At 35.0% G+C, this 27,642-nt stretch overlaps 1 protein-coding gene across 2 annotated transcripts; it reads right to left on the reverse strand.

Annotated features, from left to right (window-relative positions):
• c4h9orf64 (chromosome 4 C9orf64 homolog) lies at positions 1-27,642 on the reverse strand. Of its 2 annotated transcripts, none has more exons than XM_039750587.1 (5): positions 27,579-27,642; positions 23,124-23,485; positions 16,261-16,517; positions 9,689-9,884; positions 1-319 (listed from the first exon to the last, which is right to left on the reverse strand). In XM_039750587.1, exons 2-5 carry the CDS (start codon positions 23,458-23,460, stop codon positions 87-89), a joined length of 1,023 nt encoding a protein of 340 aa, XP_039606521.1. In that variant the 5' UTR covers positions 23,461-23,485; positions 27,579-27,642; the 3' UTR covers positions 1-86. The 2 variants fall into 2 exon arrangements, with proteins under 2 accessions (XP_039606521.1, XP_039606520.1); XM_039750586.1 differs by having other exon boundaries at positions 27,571-27,642.

The raw sequence follows: 27,642 nt of genomic DNA on the forward strand, positions 1-27,642 counted from the left end.
TTGAATACAAATCTTACAGCATTTATTACAAATGGCATTATAAGCAAAAATAATGTGGTTGACTGGTTGGTTTATTGCCTTTTATACTAATAATAAATGGTCCTGGTATGATGGATTGGTATATGAGCCATTTCCTCCTGGTGCCTTTTAGCATAGTGCCAAAGGAAAAAATCAATAATGACTGAATTTATGTCCTCACTTCTCTGCCCTTCTTTTTGTTCAATAATATCCCATAAGCAGTCTCGAATTTTCTCAACACACCAAATGGAACAACCCCTGATTTCCAACTCTCTATGATCTCCAGGAGGCAAAATCACACCTAAAATGAAACAGAAATGTTATATATCAGTTTGAGAAACTCCCAAAATATTTAATATACTGTACACATATTACCAATGCATCAGGTCATCAACAACTGAGTGAAATAAGAAATGGGGAATTCATGAGGACGCTAGGGTGCCACACAAGCAAATATGAAAGTAATACATAAAAAGCACTTTATCTAATACAAATGTTATGTGAATATTAAATCAAATATGTTACTTATATGTTGTGTTCTGAGGGTGAATGTGGATGTCTATGTGAATGGGCTTTGTGAAGAAATGGTGTCCCATTCAGGGTTGTCGCCTTCCTTTTGCCCAGTGCTACCAGGATAGGCTTCATCCCCAGAGTAACCCAGATCTGAATTAAGCAGGTTTGAGAACACTGCTATGTTATTTTTATTAAAGACAGTTTACAATTTTAGTATTTGGTACAACTGTTTACATGCAGTTGAAACACAAGCAGATTAGGAGACTGGCACAGGGCTACACAGTCAGTTGGAGGCAAAAAACTGTGTGCTAGGGTTGAGCACGTTACCTGTTGTGCTTTGCTGGCTTAAAATTTCCAAAAATGTATTGTCCTGTTGTCAGCTTGCATTTAAAAATTATAAGTAAGCCAGTTTTATACCTATAAATCTGCAAAAGATACTATTGTATTTGAAACTGCCCAAGAAAACTCTACTTCTTATTGATTCCCCACATCCATAAGAAGAAAATGTCAAACTTTTTGCTGCATGTATCACTCACTTTTAAATCATGGCACTACTTTTGAGATACCTTGAACTTTACTGAGAAAGAAACTGGAAGAGAACTAAGAAGGAAAAAACCTGAATTGAATCAGCTAAGAGTTAATCAAACTGTATAAAGCTGGACAGATGAATATACAAACAGGAATGCAGCTCAAAGCCTTTCAAGCTGCCAGACTTAAATCTAGAAACCTCCCAAGATATCTGTGAAGAGCACTTTCTTTAGGAATCAATGAGTCCGTTTGACAATAAAGAAATGCATCACTAATTAAAGGACTTTTAAATAAGGGTGTAATAAGAAACTATATTACACCTCTTGTGAGAAAAAGGAGAAATAGTGCATGATATAAGAAAAGTACTAACACAACAGAGGGTAGGAAATGTATTTTTCAGGCAGATTTCAGTAATTGGCATTATTCTGTTGAGAAGCAGTTACAATTTTGAAGCCAGTGGAAAAATTAAAGAATAAGTTTGGTATTTTTGAAATTACTGTAGGTTACTTTTTCATAACCATGACATATAGAAAATGTGGCAAGGAAACATATATAAAAGATATTATTTGCTCTAGTTCCCTATAAACGAGCATTATAAGCTACTGGTGCTGGCACATATTTTTTTAAATTTACCTATCAATAAAGCTTCACCTGACACAATTTCTTAAGCCAAAAGAGTGTATGCCATACTGTGAGAAACAAACATACAAAATACTAAATGTATCCTTAAAATTAAGCACACAGTGACTGACATTCTAGTGAAGCATAAAGAAAAAATGCCAAAGCAGCCTTTTGCTTTTACATACCAATAATCTGAATTAGATAGATAGATAGATACTTTATTAATCCCAAGGGGAAATTCACATAATCTAGCAGCAGCATACTGATACAAAAAACAATATTAAAGAATAATAAAAATGCAGGCAAAAACAGACAATAACTTTGAATAATGTTAACGTTTAACCCCCCCTGGGTGGAATTGAAGAGTCGCATAGTGTGGGGGAGGAATGATCTCCTCAGTCTGTCAGTGGAGCAAGACCTTGACAAAAGTCTGTCACTGAAGCTACTCCTCTGCCTGGAGATGACACTGTTTAGTGGATGCAGTAGATTCTCCATGATTGACAAGAGCCTGCTCAGCGCCTGTCACTCTGCCACAGATGTTAAACTGTCCAGCTTCATTCCTACAATAGAGCCTGCCTTCCTCACAGGTTTTACCAATAAAGAACCATAATTCTTATTCAAGTGATACTGTTGAATATTTAACAAAACTGCTAAAAGCAGATTTTTAATTGGTGTATTTCATAATTTATTTGTAGTATATCAATTGTAAAAGATTTAACAATTAACATAATGACATATTTTTAGTCTTATATCTGCTCACAGCAGCAGGTATGGCTGTTTTCTTAAGAGTTCAACTAGTAGGCTGCAGTCCTAATTGCTCATTTTTCCAGCTAGTAATCCCTTGTTTTTTTGTCTTTTTTATCTCTTTCTGGTTTCCTGTGCTGGCACTTTGTTACCTCAGCCACTTTGTCAAAGTACTTTGCAGTTGTCTTTGATCCTGGGAAAGATGAAGGATAATACTCACTGTACTGAATCTTCTAGTAGTTTTTGGGTACATGTTAATAATAGCCAATAACTATGACTATAGAAGGCCCAGGTACAGCTGGGTGGTCCATTGAACTTAAAAACCCTTAAAGCCTTATTTTCTCCACCATTCTTGCTGCTGAGGTTTTTGTTTTCCTACTTAGCTGTCTGACCATAGCATATGTTATCAAACTGAACACTGACTTATTGTAACCATTAAAGACTTAAAAAAATCATCTAAATTAACTGTAACCTAATTTACACTCACATTCACCATTCCATTTGTATGTTTAATTTGTTTTTCTGCTTTACATTTGTCTTTGTTTTCTTTTAGTATTTATAACGCACTTCAAGCTACACTTCTCAATGAACGTTGTTGCAGGCAGCTGGAGGTCAGACCCAGCTAGGATGCCTGGAAGGACCGGGAGGCGGACTATACATCCCTGGGCCGCAAGGGGACAACCGCCCTGGTTGGTTTGGGGACCATGGGGCCTGCTCTTCCACCACACCTGGGAGGGTTGGCAGAGGAACTTCCAGGGACGCCCGGAGTGCTTCCGGAAGGACGTCAGGTAGTACCTGAAGCACATCTGGGTGAGAATAAAAGGGGTCGCCTTCCTATAGTCAGGGAGCCAGTCGGGTGCAGGAGGAGGACGAAGCTCCAGAATGAGGAAGAAAGGCAGCCCACGGACGTTTAAAGGCCCATTTAAGGGTGAATTGTGCAGGGGCACTGTGTGTTGTGTGGAAGTACTGTAAATAAACGTGTACTTTCTAGAACTGCCGGTGTCTGATGGTGTTCAGCTAGCTCTCATAATGTGCTATATAAATAGATGTTGCTGCTGTAAGGGAGCAAGGGGAATGGCATTTTATCAAAACTTGAATTGTGTGTTTAAGGGTGCACTTAAAACAATGTTATTTTAGACTTTTTCTGCAGAATCACCTTTATTGTCCATTTTACTTTTTACTGAAAAAATAAGCAGATCAAACCAAGCACTGTTCCTTAGTCTTGTAGATCTAGCTGATATTCAAAATCTGCCAATGATATGAAAACTACTGAAGTGTTTATAAACATTGGCATTTGGCAGCATACTAGAAACTACTGGTGTGTTTATAGCTGTGGAGTTAAATTTACTTTGTCATACACATGCACTTGGGAGTCAACTTCATAGCTCATCTAATGGTAATTTCACCCCAAGTTGAGGGTTGGCACTGTTGCTTAATGCATCTCCTCTCCTTTCTTTTGCAAACGTGAAGAATGGTGACAGAAAGACAAGTGACATCACTTCCAGGTGCTGATCCCCAGAGCTCCACCGCCATCATGCCTTCAGTCAAGTAATACATCTGTCAAGACGTTTTCCGGAACGCTTGTTAAATTGTGTTTGTTATTTTCCTTTGCAATTATATGGGGTTTACCTAAGGATGCCCCAAACCTTTATCTTTGTTCGACTCTTCATTTACAACTCCCATAATTGGTTGCATTACTATATTTTATCTACAAATATTGTTGCCAAAAGGGCATGCTGCTGAGTAGTTTCGAAGCCCAAAACCAAAAATGACCAGATATCTGAAAATGGGTGCTTTCATAAACATAAATGTACAAATATGCACAAATGGTATGCAATGCAGAATAAATTAAACAATACTCAATAACAGTAATATAAAAAAATACATTGTCTCTTAGAGTTTATGTTACAATAATGGGTCCCTATCTACTTTGTGCGGTGGCTGGTTCACTTTCCAAAACGAAGAACTCTTTTCCCCATAATATATTTAAGTTTCAAGTGAGTAAGAATACAGTCATGAAATTGTCAACTGGTTCTCCTATTGTGATTATTCATGGAAAGGTTGTTTGGCATAGTATCTACAACAGAGCACATCATCACAAGGCATTTCAAAAATTACATAAAAATATCTTTTATGTAAGTTTAAAAGTAGAATGTTTTTGAGAATTAGTGCTTTCAAAATCTGGAAACACAACTACGCTTAAAAAGTTAAAGAGAACAATCTGTTGCTGGATACTAAAATATCATAAACAGGTGTCTGCATAGAAACACTGCTTCTGAGCAATTGTTATTTGTAGAAGAGGAAACATTTAATTAATATATAAAATGTATAGCTTTCAGTTTTAAAGCACATACTTTCAGAGTTTTATTGATTCACTAATAAAATGTTGCTGTTGATTGGTTATTTTATAAATCAAACAGTCTGATCTTCTAGAAAACGAAGATATTTTCCCGATATACTGTATCACACGCAAGGACTGATTCCTAAAACTCCTGTCAGCCTCCTAACAACTGTAGACTGACTATTCAATAAAGGTATAATTACTATGGATAACTAGGTGATCAATAAGTTTCTAAATCACTGGGTATCTTTTAAGAAGGTGTTTCTAGTTTTGGACCTGAATTTTATGCAAAATGAATCAGTCCACAAACGCTTAATTACATCCCCAACACTAATTACTTTTATGTAATGTTTATGAAGGTTCATGCTCTGCAGTGCAGGAGAACACTTTTGTCAGCTTCCTATTACTTAGTTGTTTATGAAAATGTAATGAGACAATTACAAGTAGTCCAAAAGCTATGAGAGAAGTTAAATCAGTTACTACAGTAAAACAAGGAAAGATGCAGAATTAGGAAATAAAACTCAGAATTTGGTTAGTCATACTATTCTAATTAACATTTATATATCAGCAAAGTATTAAAGTAACATAAAATAATTAATGACAATCTCTTCTGTAGGATAAAAGGGCTTTGTCTCTTCTAGTTAGATTTCCAATTACATACACTGCATTTTCTGCCAAAACAATGACATGAGATGCAGATATGGGACCCTTTTTAATTTTTTTGCAGCAAGCCAAATAGACTTAACTCTAAAATCTTTATTTCAGTGAGGGTATAAGGCTGGAAGTAATTTCAGTTGCTCAGCTAGGCTACAGACCTTTTGCTGATAGTTCCATCAGCTATCATTTAAAGGCAGATATTTACCTAGTCTTTTGAATTTCACCCAATAACATTTCTGTAGACTTCGTTAGACCGAGAAAGCTTTGTAACCACAAGCTATTGTCTTCCTTGCTCTGATGTGACTATTTAGACATAGAAGTTTTAATCTGTAGTCTTCACCTAGAAGTAAACTCTGATTTAAAATATCAAACTTAAAACCTTTCCTTAAATCTAAGTGTGCATTTCTCAGTTTTACCACACAGATGGCGCAACAGTAGTGCTACTATACCGCAGTAAGAAGATCATGGGTGTACCAGGTCGTCCCTGCGAGGAGAACGCTTTGAGTAGTGAGGAAAGCACTATTACATATTATTACCATTATCTTGCTCTGTATGACTTCTAGCTCATAGCCAGTAATATCATCTGACTCTGGGTGAAGTTTATTTTAAGAAAGGACTGCTGTGCCTTCACTCTTGTAGAAAACAACTATAGTGCATCAGAAAGTTGAGTCTGATGCAGGCATATCAATTTCAAGAAAATATTTTTCACTGACTCCCCCAGCTACCCCCACTTTAGTGAATCAAACACTCATCCAGCAGATCATCAGCTGCTTGAAGCTGATGATCCCCCTTCGTCTCTTTAGGAGAACAGTGATCAGTTAGAATAACTGACAATACCTGCTGTGCCTATTGTATTAAACCTTTTGTCTTTTATGATATTTTTCTGAAAGCTGACAAACAAGGCATAAAAAGAGTAAAAAGAGTAGAAAAGGCCAAAATGATTAAAATTATGCAGAGAACTAAATAATGTATTATTGTGGTTATCAAGCTTCTTTGATTCTGAGGAAAAGTATATTATTTCCTAAGACTGCTTCAGCTCATCAGTCTAAGCACAATTTCCATTCATCATCTCACATTAATTCATCAATTTAGGTGTAACAATCACACAAAACTCCAAAGACTTGACTAAAAAAATAATTCTCATCCTGTCATTGGTAGGATAATTAAATAACTTTGTTTTTCCAAAGTTTATGTACTTTTTTCAGTATATTCTTTCTTACACAATTACATAGTTTACAAGCATTTAGATACAGACATATCCCACTTATAAGAAACATTCCTAATTAAAAAGAAAAGCTGTTTCAGAAGTAGAAGACAGGGGCAAGTTGGCCACTGCCAAATGTCCACTACTCTACTGACTGACAAGCACTGGAGCTCTGTGATTACGGACTGGTTCATATATTACTAAGTCTGTTCTGTCATGACTTACTGCAGAAAGACAGAGTGTCTTTTCTTTTTCTTATGCAATCTTGTGTACACCCTTCTCACAAGCTATAGCAAAAATATTACATGTTGTAACTGTTTTAGAATTACACTTTAATGTGTTGTCATTATTATGCACATTTAAAATAGAATAATTTATTAACCCTTTATTCAAATATGCATTTGGCAAATGCAATGATGCTTTTATATACTTATACACTAATAATATTTAATGGAATTAATAAAAAAAATCAAAGAAATTAAAAAAAAAAACATTTTTACATTAGTTACCATAAAAGATTTTGTATACTGAACACTCGCAGTAATTTGACCTCCTTGGTATTAACCCCTGAGGATACCCTATGTAATTACTCTTAAATCCAAGTCAGGCTTATGGTAATATGTAATGATCCACTTTATATTATTAAGCCTGAATAAAACTTGGGATTGTGTTCTGCTGCTGTCTTGTGGATGGGAGAACATAATGCTGTAAAAATCATGAATATTTCTATGCATTGTGCCACTTCATGGTGACACATCAATATTCCTGAATGGAGTGGAGCCTCCAACATAAAAAACAATGGTAAATTAAAAGCAGTAAAACTAGTTTTAGAATGAAATGAAATGGAACCATTACTCAAATCGAGTGATAGTGATGGCAATGTGAACCAATACTCAGACTGATGCATGATATGGTACAACACTGCATGATCGAACAGCTATGATATGCCTAGTGCATTTGGTTGCATAAAGCTTTACCACTGCTTTGTGTGACAGTAGCTGCGTGATAAAAAAGGAAAATGGTTGGGAGGGGAAAGGGGCTACGTTTTGAATTTTGGTTTGTTTTGTTTGACTTGATTGTATGGAATGTCACTTGCTTCTAATTAATATTAATAGTAAAGATATTAGCCCCCTAAGCACTATTTACAATGTGGCAACTATCAATGTTCACGTCTGGGGAAAATAAGGGAAGTCAAGTGATTAAGTCTTACACTGTGGTAGAATGTAATAACATAAAGGGCTCATTGATTGTGCAGGTCAGGCTCTGACATTCTACCATCTCATGTGCAAGGAAAAAAAATATAACAAAAGTGTGCAAAGAGACACGCTTCTCCTGCCCTGATTACAACACTGGGCTGAGCACTGGTGACTGTCTCAAAACATATCGCACAAATGACACATACTAAATCTGCACCAGTACAGTAGAACACTAGAATTACCTTTTCCACTGTATTTATGTTTTGGTGTTGTTATGTTTCTGTTGCATGTAATACATTTTTAATGTTGGAAAAAAAATTGCTGCTTTTGGCTAATTTGTCCTAGGACAAAAATAATGCTAAGACTGTTAACACCTTAATCAAGATTTACAAAACAACCCCCAAAACCTTCCTAAAGCAGTACTTAAACCAGGATATTACAATTATGTTTTCAGTTGCTGAGTTTAAAACAACACTATAAACACTACACTCCTCTTTACATCTCTACTAAACCTATTAATACAATTTAAAATTATGCAACTCCAGTCACAGCTCCAAATTTAAACATGTCACTGGACATCTGTTTTTATTATGTGGTTGACTGCTTCAGTGTTTCATAGGGCCTTAAAATTTTGCTAAATGGTATGTCTTGATTATTTTGAAAATCAATAAATTTTGAAATCAACTGTTTAGTTTAACATTAAAGTCTGAATCTTATAGCCAAAACATAGAATTTAACATAGCCTCTAATAAACCATATGCCCCACAGCATACTCTACATAATACACAAAAAATGCTCATACTGAACTTTTTTAATTTGAATGTGAGATTAAAATCAGCACACCAAAGCTGCATGAAAGTTGCATTTTTTTAACCTGACACACAATGATGAGGATTGTTATACATAAAGCATCCAGGAAGCTCCTAACTGAGATTCTGTGCTTACTGTTTGATGTCTCTCTCTTGGCAGCGCCCTCTACTGTGCTGACTACATCAAAGACTACTGGGTTATGTCAGATGCAGCAATTTCACATAAGATTTATTTCATTATAAAGTCTATGTGCATACATGGCCATAACCCGCATGTAGTTGCAGCACAAGAGATCAGAAAACCAAAAAAAAAGTTGGGAGACAAGTAAAATCTAAGAATACTATAATGTCTAGAAAATAGAGGAGATCAAATAAGTACATCCAATATTAAATTTAAATAGTAATCCTAATTGTAAATTCCCTTACGTAAATATGCTGCACACTGTCAGCATGAAACAGCAGACATGATATTCAAACTTTATTTTCTGTTACTAAAAAGGGATCATCATGAAACTATCAGAATCCAATATAGTGGTGTCTTCTCTTATCAGCGAGAACTGCCATCAAAAGATCCTTAACAGTCTAGTTTTAAAAAAAATGCCTTGCAAACATGTCACCTGTTATGTATACTGTTTTTCAAAAATATTACACCACTGCTTCAGCACGCAACTATTATTTTTGACACAGACTGAACATAAATTATGCATTCTTAAATCCACTTTAGATTCACACAGAGCTGGCACCGGTGCATAGCATAGCAAACACCCACAATCATTTACACTGAGGCCAATTTACAGTCACTGGTTAAGTTAACCATCTGTAAGGATGTGGGAGGAAAATTGCAGTACCTGGAGAATTAAGTGACATAGACAAAGGGAGAAGGCGTAAACTACACAGAGACAACAATCTGATATGGATTGATTCATTGGGAATAAAAAATCTATATTCTATAGAGAACACAAAGATAACACATTCTGGATAAAAAGAGGTTTGAGTTAAATAAAAACCATCATGGTCTGATAGTTCATCCTACATGAAAGCAAAAAATGTAACTAACCTTCCTTGAGGGTTTTCATTAGCTTATCTGAGTATTGCAGAGCTCCAAAATATACCAGTGCTTGAGGAACTCTGTAATCAGCAAACATGGTAAGATAATTTATGTCAGGAAGGGCAGCCTCTCCTTTGGCTTCTAATATTCCCCAAAAATCTGCCAAAAGGATCTGAGCTCTCTTGTAAAATGCAATTCGTTTACCCTGCAGAAGGAAATATACATATTGGAATCAATGTACAAACTTGGAACATAAAAAACATGTTTTACTTCTGTAAATGATTTCTGAACAAATCATTCATACATTTCTTGACCTCAATATTTCCATGTTATGCCTGATGCTAAACAGTATAATTTCATACAACATGCATTACCCAGTAATATGTCGCTTAAGACGACACCTTTTTCAGAATACAGCTACACAAATCCAAAGCAATTATACCACATAAAATTTGTAAATAGTTTGACATTGGAGCCATTTGTGACCATGCACATATAAATGGGAACATGATCTGAAAGATGCTTCCTCTCACTTATTATATTTACTGTTAATTTCACTTTACAGTGTTTTAGAGGATTATACTATATAAAATGCAACTAGAAAGTAGCAAGTAACTTTTGAGTAGTGTCAATGTAACTGACAAAACATGTATACAGTAACTGATTTTCATTACAATACAGCTCATTGAAAAAAATACAAAACAGTATATTTCTTCTTTGCAACAGTGCCTCCAAATAATTAATTCATGCAATCATGTTTACCTTACATACTGCCTCACACTTTGATGAAAGTTCAACATTTGCTTAGTAAATAGTTACAAAGAGTAACTTTTATTAAAAAAAAAAAAAAACCCCTTTTTATGCAATTTCAGTAATGTAACCACTGTGTAATGTGCACTGTGAGAATCACATTCTCTGCAAACATACACAGCTGAGAACTGATGCTAAAGTAAAAAGCATAACAGTGTTATCAGCACAGGGCAATCTGGTGAGGCTCTGTTTTAATTTTCCACCATATTAATAATGTATACACATATAATACAAAAATCAGTAGCACTGAATCATTCAAACTTTATTTCTTTATAAGCAAATGATATTAGAAATAAACTAGACGTCTCATAGATAACCTGAAGCTGTGGAGAAGTGATCTCAGGTCCATCACATCCACACTCCCTCAGAAACAGTTTATCCTGTTAGTTGCAGAATCCTTCTTAGATAACTGGGCAGGTGTCCTCAGGTGAATAAGATATGGATAACTGATGGCTTTAAAAGTACTTTAAAAGTAAAATTCATAATCAGATTGTATTGAAAATTAAAATATAGAAGGCACTGTCTATATTTTATGCACTGAATCTAACAATAGAGGGAAAGAGCACTGAAATTACATAAATTTCATGCAGAACAGTAATCTGGATTTCGGATTAAGCCTCAAGCCTAAATTCAAGTTTTTAGTTATACAGTATTGCCATCTGTGACATGAAGTACAGGGTGGGCCATTTATATGGATACACCTTAATAAAATGGGAATGGTTGGTGATATTAACTTCCTGTTTGTGGCACATTAGTATATGTGAGGGGGAAAACTTTTCAAGATGGGTGGTGACCATGGTGGCCATTTTGAAGTCGGCCATTTTGGATCCAACTTTTGTTTTTTCAATAGGAAGAGGGTCATGTGACACATCAAACTTATTGGGAATTTCACAAGAAAAACAATGGTGTGCTTGGTTTTAACGTAACATTCTTCTTTCATGAGTTATTTACAAGTTTCTGATCACTTATAAAATGTGTTCAATGTGCTGCCCATTGTGTTGGATTGTCAATGCAACCCTCTTCTCCCACTCTTCACACACTGATAGCAACACCGCAGGAGAAATGCTAGCACAGGCTTCCAGTATCTGTAGTTTCAGGTGCTGCACATCTCGTATCTTCACAGCATAGACAATTGCCTTCAGATGACCCCAAAGATAAAAGTCTAAGGGGGTCAGATCGGGAGACCTTGGGGGCCATTCAACTGGCCCACGACGACAAATCCACTTTCCAGGAAACTGTTCATCTAGGAATGCTCGGACCTGACACCCATAATGTGGTGGTGCACCATCTTGCTGGGAAAATTCAGGGAACGTGCCAGCTTCAGTGCATAAAGAGGGAAACACATCATCATGTAGCAATTTCGCATATGCAGTGGCCTTGAGGTTTCCATTGATGAAGAATGGCCCGACTATCTTTGTACCCCATATACCACACCATACCATGAATTTTTTTGTTCCAACAGTCTTGGAGGGATCTATCCAATGTGGGTTAGTGTCAGACCAATAGCAGTGGTTTTGTTTGTTAACTTCACCATTCACATAAAAGTTTGCCTCATCACTCAACAAAATCTTCTGCGTAAACTGAGGGTCCTGTTCCAATTTTTGTTTTGCCCATTCTGCAAATTCAGTGTGCTGATCTGGGTCATCCTCGTTGAGATGCTGCAGTAGCTGGAGTTTGTAAGGGTGCAATTTGGGAGTAGCTAATATCCGCCGAAGGGATGTTCAACTAATGCCACTCTCCAGTGACATGCGGCAAGTGCTATGCTGTGGGCTCTTGCTGAATGAAGCTAGGACAGCCACTGATGTTTCTTCATTAGTGACAGTTTTCATGCGTCCACATTTTGGCAAATCCAACACTGAACCAGTTTCACGAAACTTAGCAAGCAGTTTGCTAACTGTAGCATGGGAGATGGGTGGTCTCGTAGGGTGTCTTGCATTGAAATCTGCTGCAATGACCCGGTTACTGCGTTCACCAGACATCAACGCAATTTCTATCCGCTCCTCACGTGTTAACCTCTGCGACATGTCAATGGCTGTAAACAAAGAGAAACTTGTAAATAACTCATGAAAGAATAAAGTTACGTTAAAACCAAACACACCATTGTTTTTCTTGTGAAATTTGATTTGTCACATGACCCTCTTCCTATTGAAAAAACAAAAGTTGGATCCAAAATGGCCGACTTCAAAATGGCCACCATGGTCACCACCCATCTTGAAAAGTTTTCCCCCTCACATATACTAATGTGCCACAAACAGGAAGTTAATATCACCAACCATTCCCATTTTATTAAGGTGTATCCATATAAATGGCCCACCCTTGTAAATCAAAATTCCAATCTGATCCCTTTTCCTATATTTACACACTGGATTAAGACTCCTTGAGGAGTGTAAGAGGTTTCCTTGAAGTAATATTTATGTTTTGCAATAAAAGAGAAGTGCAAGTGGCCACAATAAACTTGAATTGGGAAAAAAATAAATAAGTCAAAACCAAATTTAGCAAAAAATATTTAAACTTATTTTTTAATTAAAACAATTGCCTAAGGACAACTTTCTTGCAAAATGTTTATTTTACATTCTTACAGTTTGGATCCTGTGTAACGTGTAGGGCCATATTTTATAGGGTGACGCGAGATTAGGAATACACCACTCTAAAATGGTGCTACCCTTGAAAATACAGAAACACAGAAAATTGTAGCAAATAGGAAAACAAGCAAAACCAAAATGGGTGACAAAATGACATCACCATATAAAAACAATGAATGTATAAATAATAATAAAGAAAAATTAACACATTATAAGTATCAGTAAACATTACAAATAAATCCTTAAAGCATTACAGACACTATCAAGACATATTGAAGCTTCTATTTAATATACTGTACATCGTGAAGATGTCAAGAATAAATAAATAGACAAACTAAAAAAAAACTAAACCTTACATTTTTGGAGCCTACTGTTGTGAACTTGATGAGAATGATCAAGTAAACAGGGCAGGTTTTTTTTTTTATAAAGAAAAATAACTTTGAGATTAAATCACCAGAATGGGGTAGGCAAACTAGTCAACAATCTCATACTTCTTCAAATAAAGCCATAGTTCTTAACCATACATTCATCTTAGAAGGGCCTTTCAGTTCACTCTCTTCTAAGAAAGATGTGGAAAATAAAGCAATACAAACCTACAATTCTGGAAGCTGTGTGTAACATAACATATCATGTGACCTTTTTGTCACATAACCATCAACAACAAAACACCACAAAATGACTGCATTCATTCCAAAAAAAATTATATTGCAAAAGCGGCACCAAAGTAATGTTTATAATGATAAATAAAAGAGGACATAATAAACTGTATGAAAAGAATTCCAGAATGACCATGAGGTAACTATGACACTGACCTCTTCTCAACATTACTGTTCAGTTTCATTGGTTCAGCTATTCTGAAATTTGTTTTATAGGCAGTAGAAAAAAATGAGAACCAAAAACAATAGAATGTAGTCAAAAATAGGTAGTGGGAATCTACCCTTGCGTTAATATAAGGTTTTATCTGGTATAAAAAAATTGCCTATGCCATGTAAGTACAAGGGGTGGAAAAAGTTTGAGTGGACACAACACATACGGTATATACTTTATATGCCTAAAAATGTGACAATAAATTAAATAACGCTGCTGTCTCATATGTATTCAGTGCTCTTATTGTTCTTATCTTTGTTGTGTTCTATATTTCTAAAGAGTACAATTTATTGAAATTGTGTGTGATGCTCAGCAACGTGCGGTATAATGGGCTATAAACTTCTAGCAACGGTTGCAAAATGAAAGACTACAGAGAACTTTGCCTTGACTGTAATGGGGTCATCAATTATGAGAACCCTTTGTGTGTTATCAGACACCATAGGTGATGATAACTGTTCCACTGGAGTCCTGGCAAAGATAGATGGTGATTCTTGTAATATAAACACCTGGTTTCACTCGCTCAATGAAAATCTTGATAAGAATTAGAGAGGGCAATGATCTGCAGCTAGGTGACCATCTACTTTATGGTCCTTGCAGGGGAAAATAAAATCAAAACAAAGACAGCTGTCTAGTTTGCAAGAAAAGAGAAAAGCCTCTATGAAGGCAGTGGGGTCAGGCTGACTGCTTTTACAATCAAGACAATGCATACAATTATTTTGATGTATGTGTTTATAATCTTCTGTTTTGTTGACTAGAACAAAGACATGTACATTTTGTGGGTAACAAAGGGAATCCTATACCTTTCTTTCAGATAAAATTCTTTAACATTACAAACATAGTGCTGCCCTAAATGTGTACTAAAATAACTTCTCCACAAATCAACAGATTACCTGCTACTCTAAAAGTTACATTACTGCTATCAAATCTCCAATTTAGAAATAAAATTCATTGGCCTTGCAAAAATGCAATGGATGCAATAACAAACAGAAGGACTACACATTTGCAGCTATTATGGCACGGGAAAAACTATATGACACCTGAAAATTGTTTGGAAAGCTAAACAAAATAAATTATTTTCATCTCAACAATTGTTCTAGATTACGAAGGTGTGCTGTAGTCTCTTTTCTGCTTTACAAATTTAAATATACAAATAAGCAGCATGACATAATTCAATGAGTACTGAAATTTCTTCTTCAATAACTTTTGACTGCATACCAAGTTAACGTTTTCGGGAATGTAGTGTAATAAATGTGTATAAAAATCTGTAAACCATACATCAATTGGCAGAACCACAGAAGACTTAAAACACCTGAAAAAAGTAAAAAGTGATTTTGTATAGTTGAAATGGTAATTGCTGCCATATAACAGTAAACCAATCTGTATGTTTATTCATGGAATAATCAATTGTCTGGCATTGTATTATTTTTCGGAATATCTCTATAACGTCATACATTGTACACATCATCTTGATTATGTATTATATGGGGAAGGATGGGGCTTTCATTATATCAAATAATCTATGTAAAGAAGGTTTCAGATATAATGTCATTTTAAGTTTTAGAAAATTGTAACCTATCAGATTCTTTTTCAAAACTGCTATCATAAACATATAAATTCATTTTATATTTTTGAATACATTGAAAACAAAAATAATAAAACTGGGCAGGCAAATGATGATAAACACTAATTTGTAAATCAACACAAATTACAAGAAAAAGCAGGCAACAGGTATCTAAGCATGTTATTTGACCTAAAAAAACACTTCACTGAAGTTGCAGAGATAAGCAGCCTTTACTGTTGATTTACTGTTTATAGTAAACTCTGGATTTTGGAAATGCAACCCTTCACAATGTAAAACAAGTCACCAGTTTGCTCTGTTTAAGAGACAGGAAAAATATATGTGCAATAAACACTTTTTTAGCATACAGTATTTCAAAGAAATTTGTGTGCAAACAACTTGAGTTCAGTTCTTTCATATTGTTTATACCATTTTGCTTTAAGTTTCCAATAGCAGCCATCACAGTGCAGACAAAAATGTTTTATTTGGCAGAGAGTGCATGCAGCAGCATAGTGTATATAACAGCAGCTAAGTGATAAATTAATTCTGTTTTTATGTTTGCTTTATAACATTTTAAAATAAATGCAACCCTCAATTAGATTATTTTAAGAAGCACTGGGAGTACCCAGAGGTTTAAAACAACCTGTTACTGCACTTGATGAGTAGAGCAGAATTACAAGACATGCATACATTGTTGACATTTATAGTTTAATACACCTAAGTGTGCATGAATACAACATCAATTGTATCTACTTCAATTTTACCTCAAAACATGCTTCATCTCTGTAAGATGGCACATTGTCCACAATAAACTTTATCAGCTGTTGAGCTTTTCTGCCACCTTGGCTCAAAAACTTTCGCAGGCAGCCTCCATGTTCAAGCAGTATTTTTCCACTCTCATTAAGAACACGATGCCTTTCTTCAATCATGGGCATTGGCACATCATTGTCTGAGCGCAAGACATGTTTCAACTCATCCAGAGTCATATTTGCAAAGTAAGATGCTTCTGTGATTGGAATACCTAAAAATATTAAGAACCATTGATGTCTGAATTAAGAAATTGCCCTTGCTTATTTTATTTCTTCTTTAATATTGTAACTGTTTAATAAGCCTGGACACATTTGAAAACTACTGAATGCCTATGTTTCAATAAACAATTCAATACTGTTTAGTAAAATGCACACCAAACCAAATATAAAATGTATGTTACGAGTCCTGCTGACAAAACATAAGCATACTTCTTTCTTTTCAAGCATAAAGTAACCTTATGCAAATAAACAGTTTTAAATAAAAAATATTTTGACAAAAGCCATCATATTAACAAATGAAGTACTCCCACAGATAATTAAATTCTTTTTGTGGTCTTTATAAGCAAAGCTGTTCAACTAATCATTTACTATACATACTTAACTTTACAAAAAAACAAAAAAAAAAGACATATCAGATGAAGTACTTCCGGTTTTAATTACTTTTCTCAACTAAAATGCACTTTGGGGTATCTACCCTATAGCAGGTCCAGCATGAGTGCAAAAGTTCTTTGCACTCTACAGCAGATTCTCAAGACTGAGCTGTCATTATTTAGTGCCGCTGTTGACAACACCAGGGGTCTCATTGTATAAATGGTGCATACGCATGAAAACGTTGAATATGCCTGTTTCCATGCTCACATTGAGATGTATAAAAACTAAACTTGGCATCATATCACATACATTTTCACGGCATCCTCAGATCATGTGTATGCACATTTCTGCTCAGTTTTGTAAACTGGTGGCACCCAAAGTTAAAGCAGTGCTGTTATTTCTGTGCGGTTTCTCTTTCTTTTTTTATATTCGTATCTATGACGAGGGCATTATCAAATACACTGAAAGTAACTGCATATTAATTACAAATTTAAAGCACTTGACTGTAGCTAATCTGTAACAATATAATGGTCAACAGTTACAACAGTTTATTTTGTGATAACCAGGGGCCTCATGTATAAACGGTGCATACAAACAAAAATGTTGCATATGAACGTTTCAACGTGCAAATCACGATGTATAAAACCTAAACTTGCCATAAAGCCACGCACATTTTCACGGCAGCTCCAACCCTGGCGTACACAAGTTCTCCGCTCGGTTTTGCAAACTGGCGGCACCCAGGGTCAAAGCAGTGCTACTGTTCCTGTGTGGTTGCCCTTTCTTTCTTAGATCCACATCCCTGACGCGGCTTTATAAATACACTGAAACTAATTGCATATTGTTTATTAGTTTAAGGCAGGGGTGGGCTGCAGTGGCTGCAGGTTTTTGTTCCAATCCAGTTGCTTATTAAGAAGCATTTATTGCTCAAGTAACTCTTCTGCTTCATTTTAGTTGCCTCGCTCATTAGGATTTTGAACCCTTATTGCTTATTTTAGTCTCAAAAAGCTGTTCTCTTGGTTTTTAATGGCTTTTTATTAGCTAAGATTCAAATGACAAAAGAAAGCAGCATTTCTCCATTTTCATTGTTTCAATTTACACCTGCGTGTATTGTGTACTATTTGGTTTAATTAAATACTTAGGAGGAAAGCGAAGAGAAAAAAGTGAAAGACAGAATACTATTCATACATTTTAGACTTCATATCATTTAGATGATATCATTAGAAAGAAATAAAAATCTAGGATATGAGAATGGCCTGACATGGCAGAGTTAAAACACTAACAAGCCATGAAATTGAATTGTTGGCAAGGACTGTTTTCTAATTAAGCAACTGGGTTGCTGCAAAAACCTGCAGCCACTGCGGCCCTCCAGGAATGACTTTGCCCACTCCTGTTTTAAGGCATCTGATTGTAATTAACCTGTAACAATATAATGGTCCACAGAATGGTCAAACTATTCCAAATACCATAACTGCTTTAGCGTTGTTACTCTCATTGCACCTTCTTTTTCTTTTTTCAGCTGCTCCCGTTAGGGGTTACCACAGCAGATCATCTTTTCCCATTTTACTCTCACTGCACCACTCGGAATATTTATATCACTGTATCTGAGAATCACAGATCTACAGCAGCTGATCGGAAAGAGAATTATCAGTATACAGCATCAAGCACACGCTGCCTCAGCCATGCTGTCTATTGAACTGCTCTCAAACGGCAAACGCTTCAGCGCCTTTCCTGTACAGACCTCGTGGTTCAGAAACAGTTTCATCCTAAGAACTATAAACACACCCAATCAGTCCACCAGATGCTCCTTGTAGAACTGTTTGTATTTATATATGAAGACGATATCATTTTAAGATGAAATGCAGCAAAATATGTTTATGATATTATACAGATAAAACTTTAACTTCATTTAAATAATCTATATTGTTAATAATTAAACATGTGAGGACATGGTGGCACAACACTAGCAAGGATCTGGCACTCCGTTCACGGATTGTTATGCCTTGTGCTGTATTCTTGCTGGGGCTGGCGCAACACTGGAAGGATAGATGGATAGAATAATTATACATGTACTACGAAGATATTTCAATGTTCCTTAAAAGTTTTGAAGAAATGGCGTTCTAAGCTTACAGATGGCTTAACGTCTATTACAGAGCTGATTGTGTGGCGATTGGGTATTTGGAGAAAGAAAAGGACAGGAATTGGAGGTAAGTACGTTTGAAAGAGACATTACTGCTGCAATAAATTATTTCATTGAAGGTCACGCAAGGCGCAGCAAGCATTTTGCACGAGACATGAATAATCACTGTGCCACCGTATTCCCATGTTTAATAACATGCTTTAACTCCTATCATCATGAAAAATATCACGTATACATCTCAGTATTTTAATTATTCAGAGAGCTCTAATATCACAAATGTAATGGATTCTGTGTCCTGTCGGAGGAAGAGAAAGCCCGGAAGAATGTAATGATTCACACACATAGAGCACGCAGAAGATCAAATACAAAACAAAGCATTTAACATGCTACTTTAGTTATGATGAGATTTGAGAAACTAGTAAATTAAACGATTTAAAGATGAAGTTTATGATGTTCTACTTTAATGACAAAATAAACTACGTGATTAAAGTGGAAATTTTGAGATTAAAGTTGACATTTTGTGATTTTTTCCCCACTGTGTGCCTATTTTCTTATCTCTGTACCCTAATAAGCTTTCATGTGACATTCAGACAGTGGGCTACGACTCATATTTTCACTGCGACTTTGATATGTGACAACTTCTTTTTTATTTCGGGCACTGTGCGACTTTGTGAACTTGAGCTTTCAAGTTTCTCCGACACTCTATGTTACTCGATCAACTTCCTTTTGTTGTATATACCACTTTTTAAAAAATAGTACTTTTTCCTTGCCTCCACTTGGTATTCGCTGAAATTCTTCTATTTCCCCCCGTGCTTTTACCATTGTCTTTTCACAGAAGGCTGAGCTTAAGGACTATTTATATTGATTTGCATATTCAAAGAGGCATAATTCTGGGAGGAGTTGGGGCAGGACAGCAGACACGTGCATTACTTTTCACGCTGACTGGGATTTATGTAGCGGAAGAACATGGAAGTTGGAGTTCACACAGATTTATGCATCTGGATTTTTTTGTGCGTACAAACATTTCTGCTTTTGTGCTCACGCCATGTTATAGTGTGAATTCTACGCACGCCGCTATGCATGAGGCCACAGGTGATACTGATGTGGAATTCTTTATTTACATTCTTGGGCATGTTTGTTTACTGGCAAACACAATTAGTTAATATTTTTTGTAATTACTCTTTCATTAATCTCTCTACCAATTAATACAGCAATACCTTGGTAAATGGCTTAAAAACACTAGAGATATCACAGACATAAGCCATATATTTTAGGTAGTCAAGAGCTACAGATAAAGTAATTATGATTAACTCATTGGTGAACATAAAAGTAAGCTTATTATACTCTCCTACAGGAAATACCTGAATAACCTTCAAACACATTAATACAGCAAATATATAATTTAGCAAAAGTCCTCAAAATACACACATTCTGTAGTTATCCAGTTTTCTTGGTAATATTTTTATGCTAAAATATAGTGTCTTAAGTAATTTTTGTCTCGTATGTCTTGTAAGCGACAGCATATCTTTCTCTCCACTTCTACATTAATGGTTAAAAAAAGCAAACTCACTGGAACGGGTGTGTTGACTACTCTGTAGACAAGCATCAAGAATATGAACCTCATATGTGATGCTATTGGGAGCCAATGTAGTGACTTGAAGAGAATAGGAGCATTCATTTTGGCTGGTTGAATACATGTTAGGCCACTGCATTTTGGACCATCTGCAGTGGAATGATGGCACATGCGAGTCCCCCTGCTAGGAGTCTTCTTATTCTTCCTCCTTTGGCTGCTCCCATTAGGGGTCACCACAGCAGATCAAGCTCTGTTACAACTAGGGAATCTATTCCCGGGCTCCCAATTACCGTAAAACACTAAATACCATATTCGTTACATGACCAGCCAATCAGCTATATAGGCTAACTGTTTTAGACTTGGGAGATTCTGATTTCTGAAGGAGTTAAAAGTGGAAGACAGATGGATTGTTGCCCAATACTAAAACTTAAAGAATAAAAACTATGAAGTCCTGATAAGAAAACAGTCTTTACAATCAAAAATCTAGTATTAGGAAAAGGCAATCCGAGTTATCAAAACACTTTATTTAATTTTTTCTAATGAACAAAGTTACACAGCACCAATGGAAACTGTGTGAAAAAGTAATGTAGGCACAGGTACACGGTTTATGCATTGCAGTCATATTTTTCAGTTGTACGAAACTCTAGCATATTAGTATAAATTAGCATATACTTTTATAAATAACTTTGTTTTTTTTTTACCTTACCTACATAGCTCTATTACTTTTGTAAACTACTATGAACTACTTTCATGCATGAATTATACTATATAAATAAATGTTGGTAATGTAGTAGAAAATTGATTTGCTTTTCCTTATACTGCTTACCCTTTGACAAACTTGTCTTCCTTAGCAGCTTTTCTATAACCTTTTCCACAGCATTTCCAAATTATTTACCTGGGTTGGTCTGATTGTTTATTATATCTCAAATGGAGTTCAGCATTTAAGGTATCTGAAACTAATGCCCAAATATCTCAAAATATGTTCCATTGCATTTTAAGACGATTGTAATATATTTTGAGATGTCTCACATGCATTTCAGGATAGGTCAATTACATTTCCAGATACCTCAAAATTACTGCCAATGCATTTCTATGTTGTCTCAAATATAAAGCACACATTTTCAGACACCTAAAATTCATTTAGAGATATCTTGAAATCACTTCCTGTAAACTTTTCTATTCTATTATTTTTTTTTAGGATTTGTCAATTTTTAAATATTTTCAAATGCAATTTAGATATCTTGAAATGAGCTAGAGGTTATTTTGTGATATCTTGAACTGCATTTCACATATCTTAAAATTTACTGAAAATTATTTATAAAAGATCTGGAAATATATTTGATATATATTGAGTAATATTGTAGATATTTGAAAATGATATTTAGATATTCTGAAAAAAGTTAAAGTCTTTAAAAAGAGACCTTAAATGTATTAGCAGTATCTTGAAATAAACAAGATAGTGTCCATTCATCCATTTTACTAACCCTCTTATCCTGGGCAGGGCTGCAGGAGCCTACCACAGCAGTCATTAAGTGCAAGAAAGGAACACCACTTGGACGGGGCAAAAACCCATCACAGGGAACACACATACATACACACACCCATTGGTGCCAATATAACAATGCCATTTCAACTAACCAGCATGTCACTGGACTGTGGAAAGAAAAAAAAAAAACACCTGGGGGAAACTCATGCAGACATTGGGAAAACATACAAACACTAAATAGAGAGTAACCAGGATGCAAACCCTAGTCTCTTTGTTGTGTGACCACAGCACTACCACTGCCATGTTTTAGAACATCTGAAATGAAGAAAGACACCCATTTTAAGATATTATGTCAGATATCCAAAACACAAATATGAATATACAGTATCTAGAATAAATTTCAAGATTTGTTGATTACGTTTCAAGATATCTGAAAATTCTGTCCACGACATTTTAAGGTATCCCAAATACATTTCCAGATTTCTTACAATCCAAATCCTCATCCATTAAATCCGAAATGCATTTCAAGATAACTCAAAATAAATTCCTGCTCATTCTAAGATATTGCACATTTATTTCATAAAATTGACAAGACGTCCAACTTAAAACAGGCTAGTTTTACAGGAAGTTATTGAGAGATACCATGAATTGCATTTCAGGTGCCTCATAATGCCTACAGACTTTTAAGGTATCTTGAAATGCATTTGAGATATCTCAAAGAAATATGGTATAATTTAAAAATATCTTGATTATCTGTTTGAAAGTGCATTTAAAATATCTGATATAGATGTATCTATAACTTTAAGATATATTAATTTTGAGATATCTTTAAATGTTAATTTGACTTGCCATATAAAGAGTTTAAAAATAAATTATACTGTCCCGGAAAAGGTAAACAGTCATAAATGTCAAAGACATAATACTTATTGGTAAAGAGAAAAAAACTTCATCAGACACTGAGTAATTTGGGCTCTGCTATGATTAAGTTCAATACAGATACAGATACAATACAGATTAACCTACAATCTTACCTTCATCCAAGGCTCTTGTAATAGCTGCACACAGTGCCATATACCCACTGTATGTTTTGCCCTTATAAGATACTAAACAGGGCTTATTGTCATCATCAGGCCAGAAGGAAAAGTTAAGGGTGTCAACCACATACACCCAGTTAATGGCATTGTCATCAGTATTTGCAGGGGCTAATGGATTCTGATATTTCCAGCCATTTACACTGAGCTCTTCAGTGCCTTTTTTAGCATACAGCAACTCAGCGATCCTCTTAACACCTTCTTCATTAATAAATACATCTTTACTGTTTTCGTGTATGTACTCTCCAGATTCTCTCGGAGATAAAGGAGTTTCCATGTTCTTTTAAAAGTACTTGAATATCCTAGATGTATATATATATATATAAAAAAAAAAAAAACTTTGTTAATGCATTATCAAAACAGTGGTAATCTTTGCATTTCACTCAGAACCCTTCACAAATCACATCATCAAACACTAATATAAATCAAAGTATGGTAGCAGGTAATCCAATATATAGTGAATTAAAAGGAAACACATCTTAAAATATTTACACAAGTAAACATTTATTTCAGATTGATAGTATGAATTCTCTTTTGGTAATAAAGTTTAAGGTATAAAAAGTAAAAGTATTAAAAACAGAAAATCAAAGCTGAACATAAAACATAAATATTTAGGGCCACCAGCCACAACAAGCACCATAAGTTTTGAACAGAGAGACAGGGAAATATGACAGAGTATTCTTAAACCCTCTTAATCCAACTCAAGGATTAGAAGCCTAATCCTGGTGACATCAGGTATAAAGTAACAACCAACACTGCATGGGCTGCCAGTTCACTGAGCGATCGACTCACATATATATACCCACACTTACACTTGAATGGGACCAATGTGTAGATCGCCAATATTTTTTTTTAATAAAAAAGGCACAGATGAAAATTGTCTGTGGGATTTAAACTTAATGATATCATAGCACACGTCAGTGATATTTACAGAGTACAAGCTGTCAGCTGTTCTTTATTGTGTCATAGGAACACTGCAACTGAAAATTTTCTAGTCACCTCTTCACATTGCATAATCAGACAAGGCAAAATCATGCGCTGACCTTCACATTACATCTGAGTTTTTAATTTAAACTGCACACTTACTGCCTATTTCACAGTGAGCACATATTTCACAAGGATCTGTGGTGACATACAGTATAGTATGACAATAAATTATGGATATTTACAAATATTTAATATATAATTTAAAAACATGATGGTGATTGTATCTACATACAGAGTATGAATGAACCATGACAAAACAGACTTATTTCATATTTACAAAAACCTGTTAATATTTAAACTAATTTTAATCTGAACAAAAACTAGTTAATAAAAATACAAAAAAGTGTTTAATAAATGAAAATAAATGGAAATAGATAGAATAGATTACACCACAAAATAGTTTGCAAAGAACAGAGATTTGAATACAGATTTCAAAAAAGTTCAAAATTATACTAACCATGCTTTCAAAATATCAATGCCATATTTAAAATGTACCCAAGTAAAAAATCGAATATCCAGACAGAAAGGCTAAAAATGTAAATTCTTTGTAAAGTACAAACTGCTATATTTCACAAAATACATCAATGGTACCCTGCTAAATAAAAGTATGCATAATCATAACTTGTGGCCCAACTACTGGAAAAATACATTAAATCAAATCTATTTACTATGACTCACCCAAAATATTTTCTTATATAACCATGAACCTCAATAATATTTATTAACTTTAATAATGTACGATTCATCTAGTATTTGATTTACTTAAGAGCATATAATCTTTGCCATATATTTATAGCTGCACCTAGCACACTGTTAATATACACAAATAATATACTGCTAAGCCAACCACAAGGTGAAGAATGTACCAATATACAAAAAAAGTGTGTTTTAATATTATATATTATTACTGTATAGCTATTATTATTTGGAAAACTGCTACATTTAGTAAATTTATTTTTATATGGCAAAATATATAGCACCCAGGAGAATGTGTATGCTTGTTCATAGTGAACATTATATTTATTTGTGAATAGATTTTACATTCATGATTTTGCGTACTGTTTGGAAAACCCTTCATTAAAAATGATAATAAAAAATAGGGCAGATAGTTTCAGCTGTGCAATAGTGTTGTATTGTTAAGGAATGGGCAGTCATGCAAACTAAGCAGCATGTCTGAAACTCCAACCATACACTAAACAAGAGTTGAAAAGATGGCTACACTATCTCACCCTCAGCTCAACTATTCCTTTTGTTGCTGTAGTGCAAACTTCCCTTGCTTAGCAAATGTTTTATTGTGCATTGTAGCTTTTTGTCACCAGAACACATACTGTATAGAGTAGTTGCTTTAGGTTATATTTCTGATAAGCTATAACTAAGGATAGAAAAATATATATTCACATTATGTCCCTCATGCTCAACTTCAGAATACACTAATTCCATAATTTCCACCCTATCTGAGAGATGTCTATTTTTCAGATGATGCCTAGATACAGATAATCTGTATTTTTATGCCAATACCCTATATTTTTTAAAGGTTGATATAGTGCAAAGGTTGTGCAGAGTAATACATATTTAGAGTTCCAAATGTAATTTTCTCTCAGTTATATTGCCATTAAGTAGCATTTGCCAAGTATTGTATCTCAAATACTAGACCAACCTATTTGTATGTGCTTTAGCCACAACTATTTGTATTTTACTTTTCAACATAATTTTGCAAACTTATTGTGAAATATTTATCCTACATCTACAAGCTGAATTCAGAAAATCCTGAGCCTTTAACCTTTCCTTGTATTTACATATGTTGTCCTAGAGAGCACCATTATTGCAGAGTAAAGAGAAAAAAAATCATCCCCACAGAAGTCATGCACCTAAATTTTCCCAAGCTTTCTTGGAAAAGCTTGTCAATTCTGAGACCTCGTCGAGTTAGTTTCTGTCGAGTCATCCTTGCAAATGTCACTCCCTGGAATCTGATTTTTTGCTGGTAAATGAAGCCTGGTTTCTCTTATGAGTCTGAAACTAAAAATCAGTTAAATATTTGGCTCCCCAAGACCCCAGTCAAAGTCAGATAATGTAAGTCAGCTGGGAAAACAATGTTTGCCACGTTTTTCTCTCAGAGACATCTCATCACCCTCAGTTACCTCTTTCCACATTTTTTCTCCACCACAAAAACTGCCAAACTGACCATGGCCACCATTCAGCAGTCTGGTGTTGAATTGCGGAGCCTCTCCCTATCCTCGTAACTTGGCACTGTGATTTTTGGTTATTTTCAAAAATTAAAGAACCTCAGTGTGGTAAAGTTTTTTAAACTAATGATGAGCTGAAGCTGTGAATGGAGAGTTGGACAAACTGACCAAAGTGGATTTTATGTCATGCTTTCACCAGTGAATTAAATGCCCCCAAAAATTGAACTCTTCTTGACGGTGACTCCTTTTAAAAGTTGTGAATAAATTAGCATTTTGCTGATTTGAAAAAATCAATTCTCAGATGATTTTTCTTTGAAAGGCTCAGGGCTTTCACAATACCCATTATATATTGATAATAATCAATTTTGTACTTTATTCACTCACACTCTTACCCTTAACAGATATTGAAGTCATTTAATATTTGCAAATCAAATAGCCTAACATGCAAATATCTGACCTCTCGCAGGAAGTTGTAGAATACTGGCAAGATCAACAAAAAATCTGACCCTGGACTTGACCCCTCTGCTAACCTCTACACTACCAAATTACAATAGGTATATTGAATTCAGACCAGAATTGCATTCCTACCTCGATCCTGTTACGTATGTTGGCATTTGTACCACATTGCAAGTTTTAACAACATATAAATACTGTAATGTGTCGTGTACAAATGAAATTCACTGTCTCTGCTTATTAAACAATCTGAATCAACAGTTCAAGCCACTTTCTAGTTCTTCTATCTCTGAAGACGTTGTAACCGAATGAATATGTAGTTGCTGGTAATAACATGCAAACTTTTATCTACTTTCCTTGATTTTAGTGACTTTTTGCTTTTAAGTAATATTACCGCAGGTAGCAGTTTTCACCAGGGTTGCATGGCCCAGATAACCCAGTCCAGCTGAACAAACCGCAATCAACATTTGCATGTGACTGCTGTAAATCAGTTACTGGCTCAAAGTTCACTTTTATGTTGTGGAATTATGTTATACAGTGTGGAAATATTAAAACATTAACCTTTTACTTCTCTATGCTGTAGAAATTATTTGTTTAACGGGGAAATCTACGGTAAAGTCTGAATATCGGTATTAATGCTTCTTTCTGAATTAATCATAAAATACACTACTTCACCTAATATTGTTATTTAAACTAAAGCAGTATGGCACAACTAAACAAATAACTGCCCTATAACCACCACGAAACACTCTCGATACACTCACCAACATACCACAATGCGTGTTTCATACAAAATCCCGATATAAAGTTAAACAAGCCTTCCGGGAAACTATGAC

The sequence above is a fragment of the Polypterus senegalus genome, chromosome 4 (genome assembly GCF_016835505.1).
Source record: "Polypterus senegalus isolate Bchr_013 chromosome 4, ASM1683550v1, whole genome shotgun sequence".
Lineage (NCBI taxonomy): Eukaryota > Metazoa > Chordata > Cladistia > Polypteriformes > Polypteridae > Polypterus > Polypterus senegalus.

Excerpts from the sequence above, each read along its gene's own strand:
- c4h9orf64 (XM_039750587.1), bottom strand. The coding sequence starts at position 23,460 with ATGGAAACTCCTTTATCTCCGAGAGAATCTGGAGAGTACATACACGAA. Across the intron at positions 9,885-16,260 it reads GAGATGAAGCATGTTTTGAG|GGTAAACGAATTGCATTTTA; the intron begins GTAAAATTGAAG and ends TTCCTTCTGCAG. Across the intron at positions 320-9,688 it reads AATGAAAACCCTCAAGGAAG|GTGTGATTTTGCCTCCTGGA; the intron begins GTTAGTTACATT and ends GTTTCATTTTAG.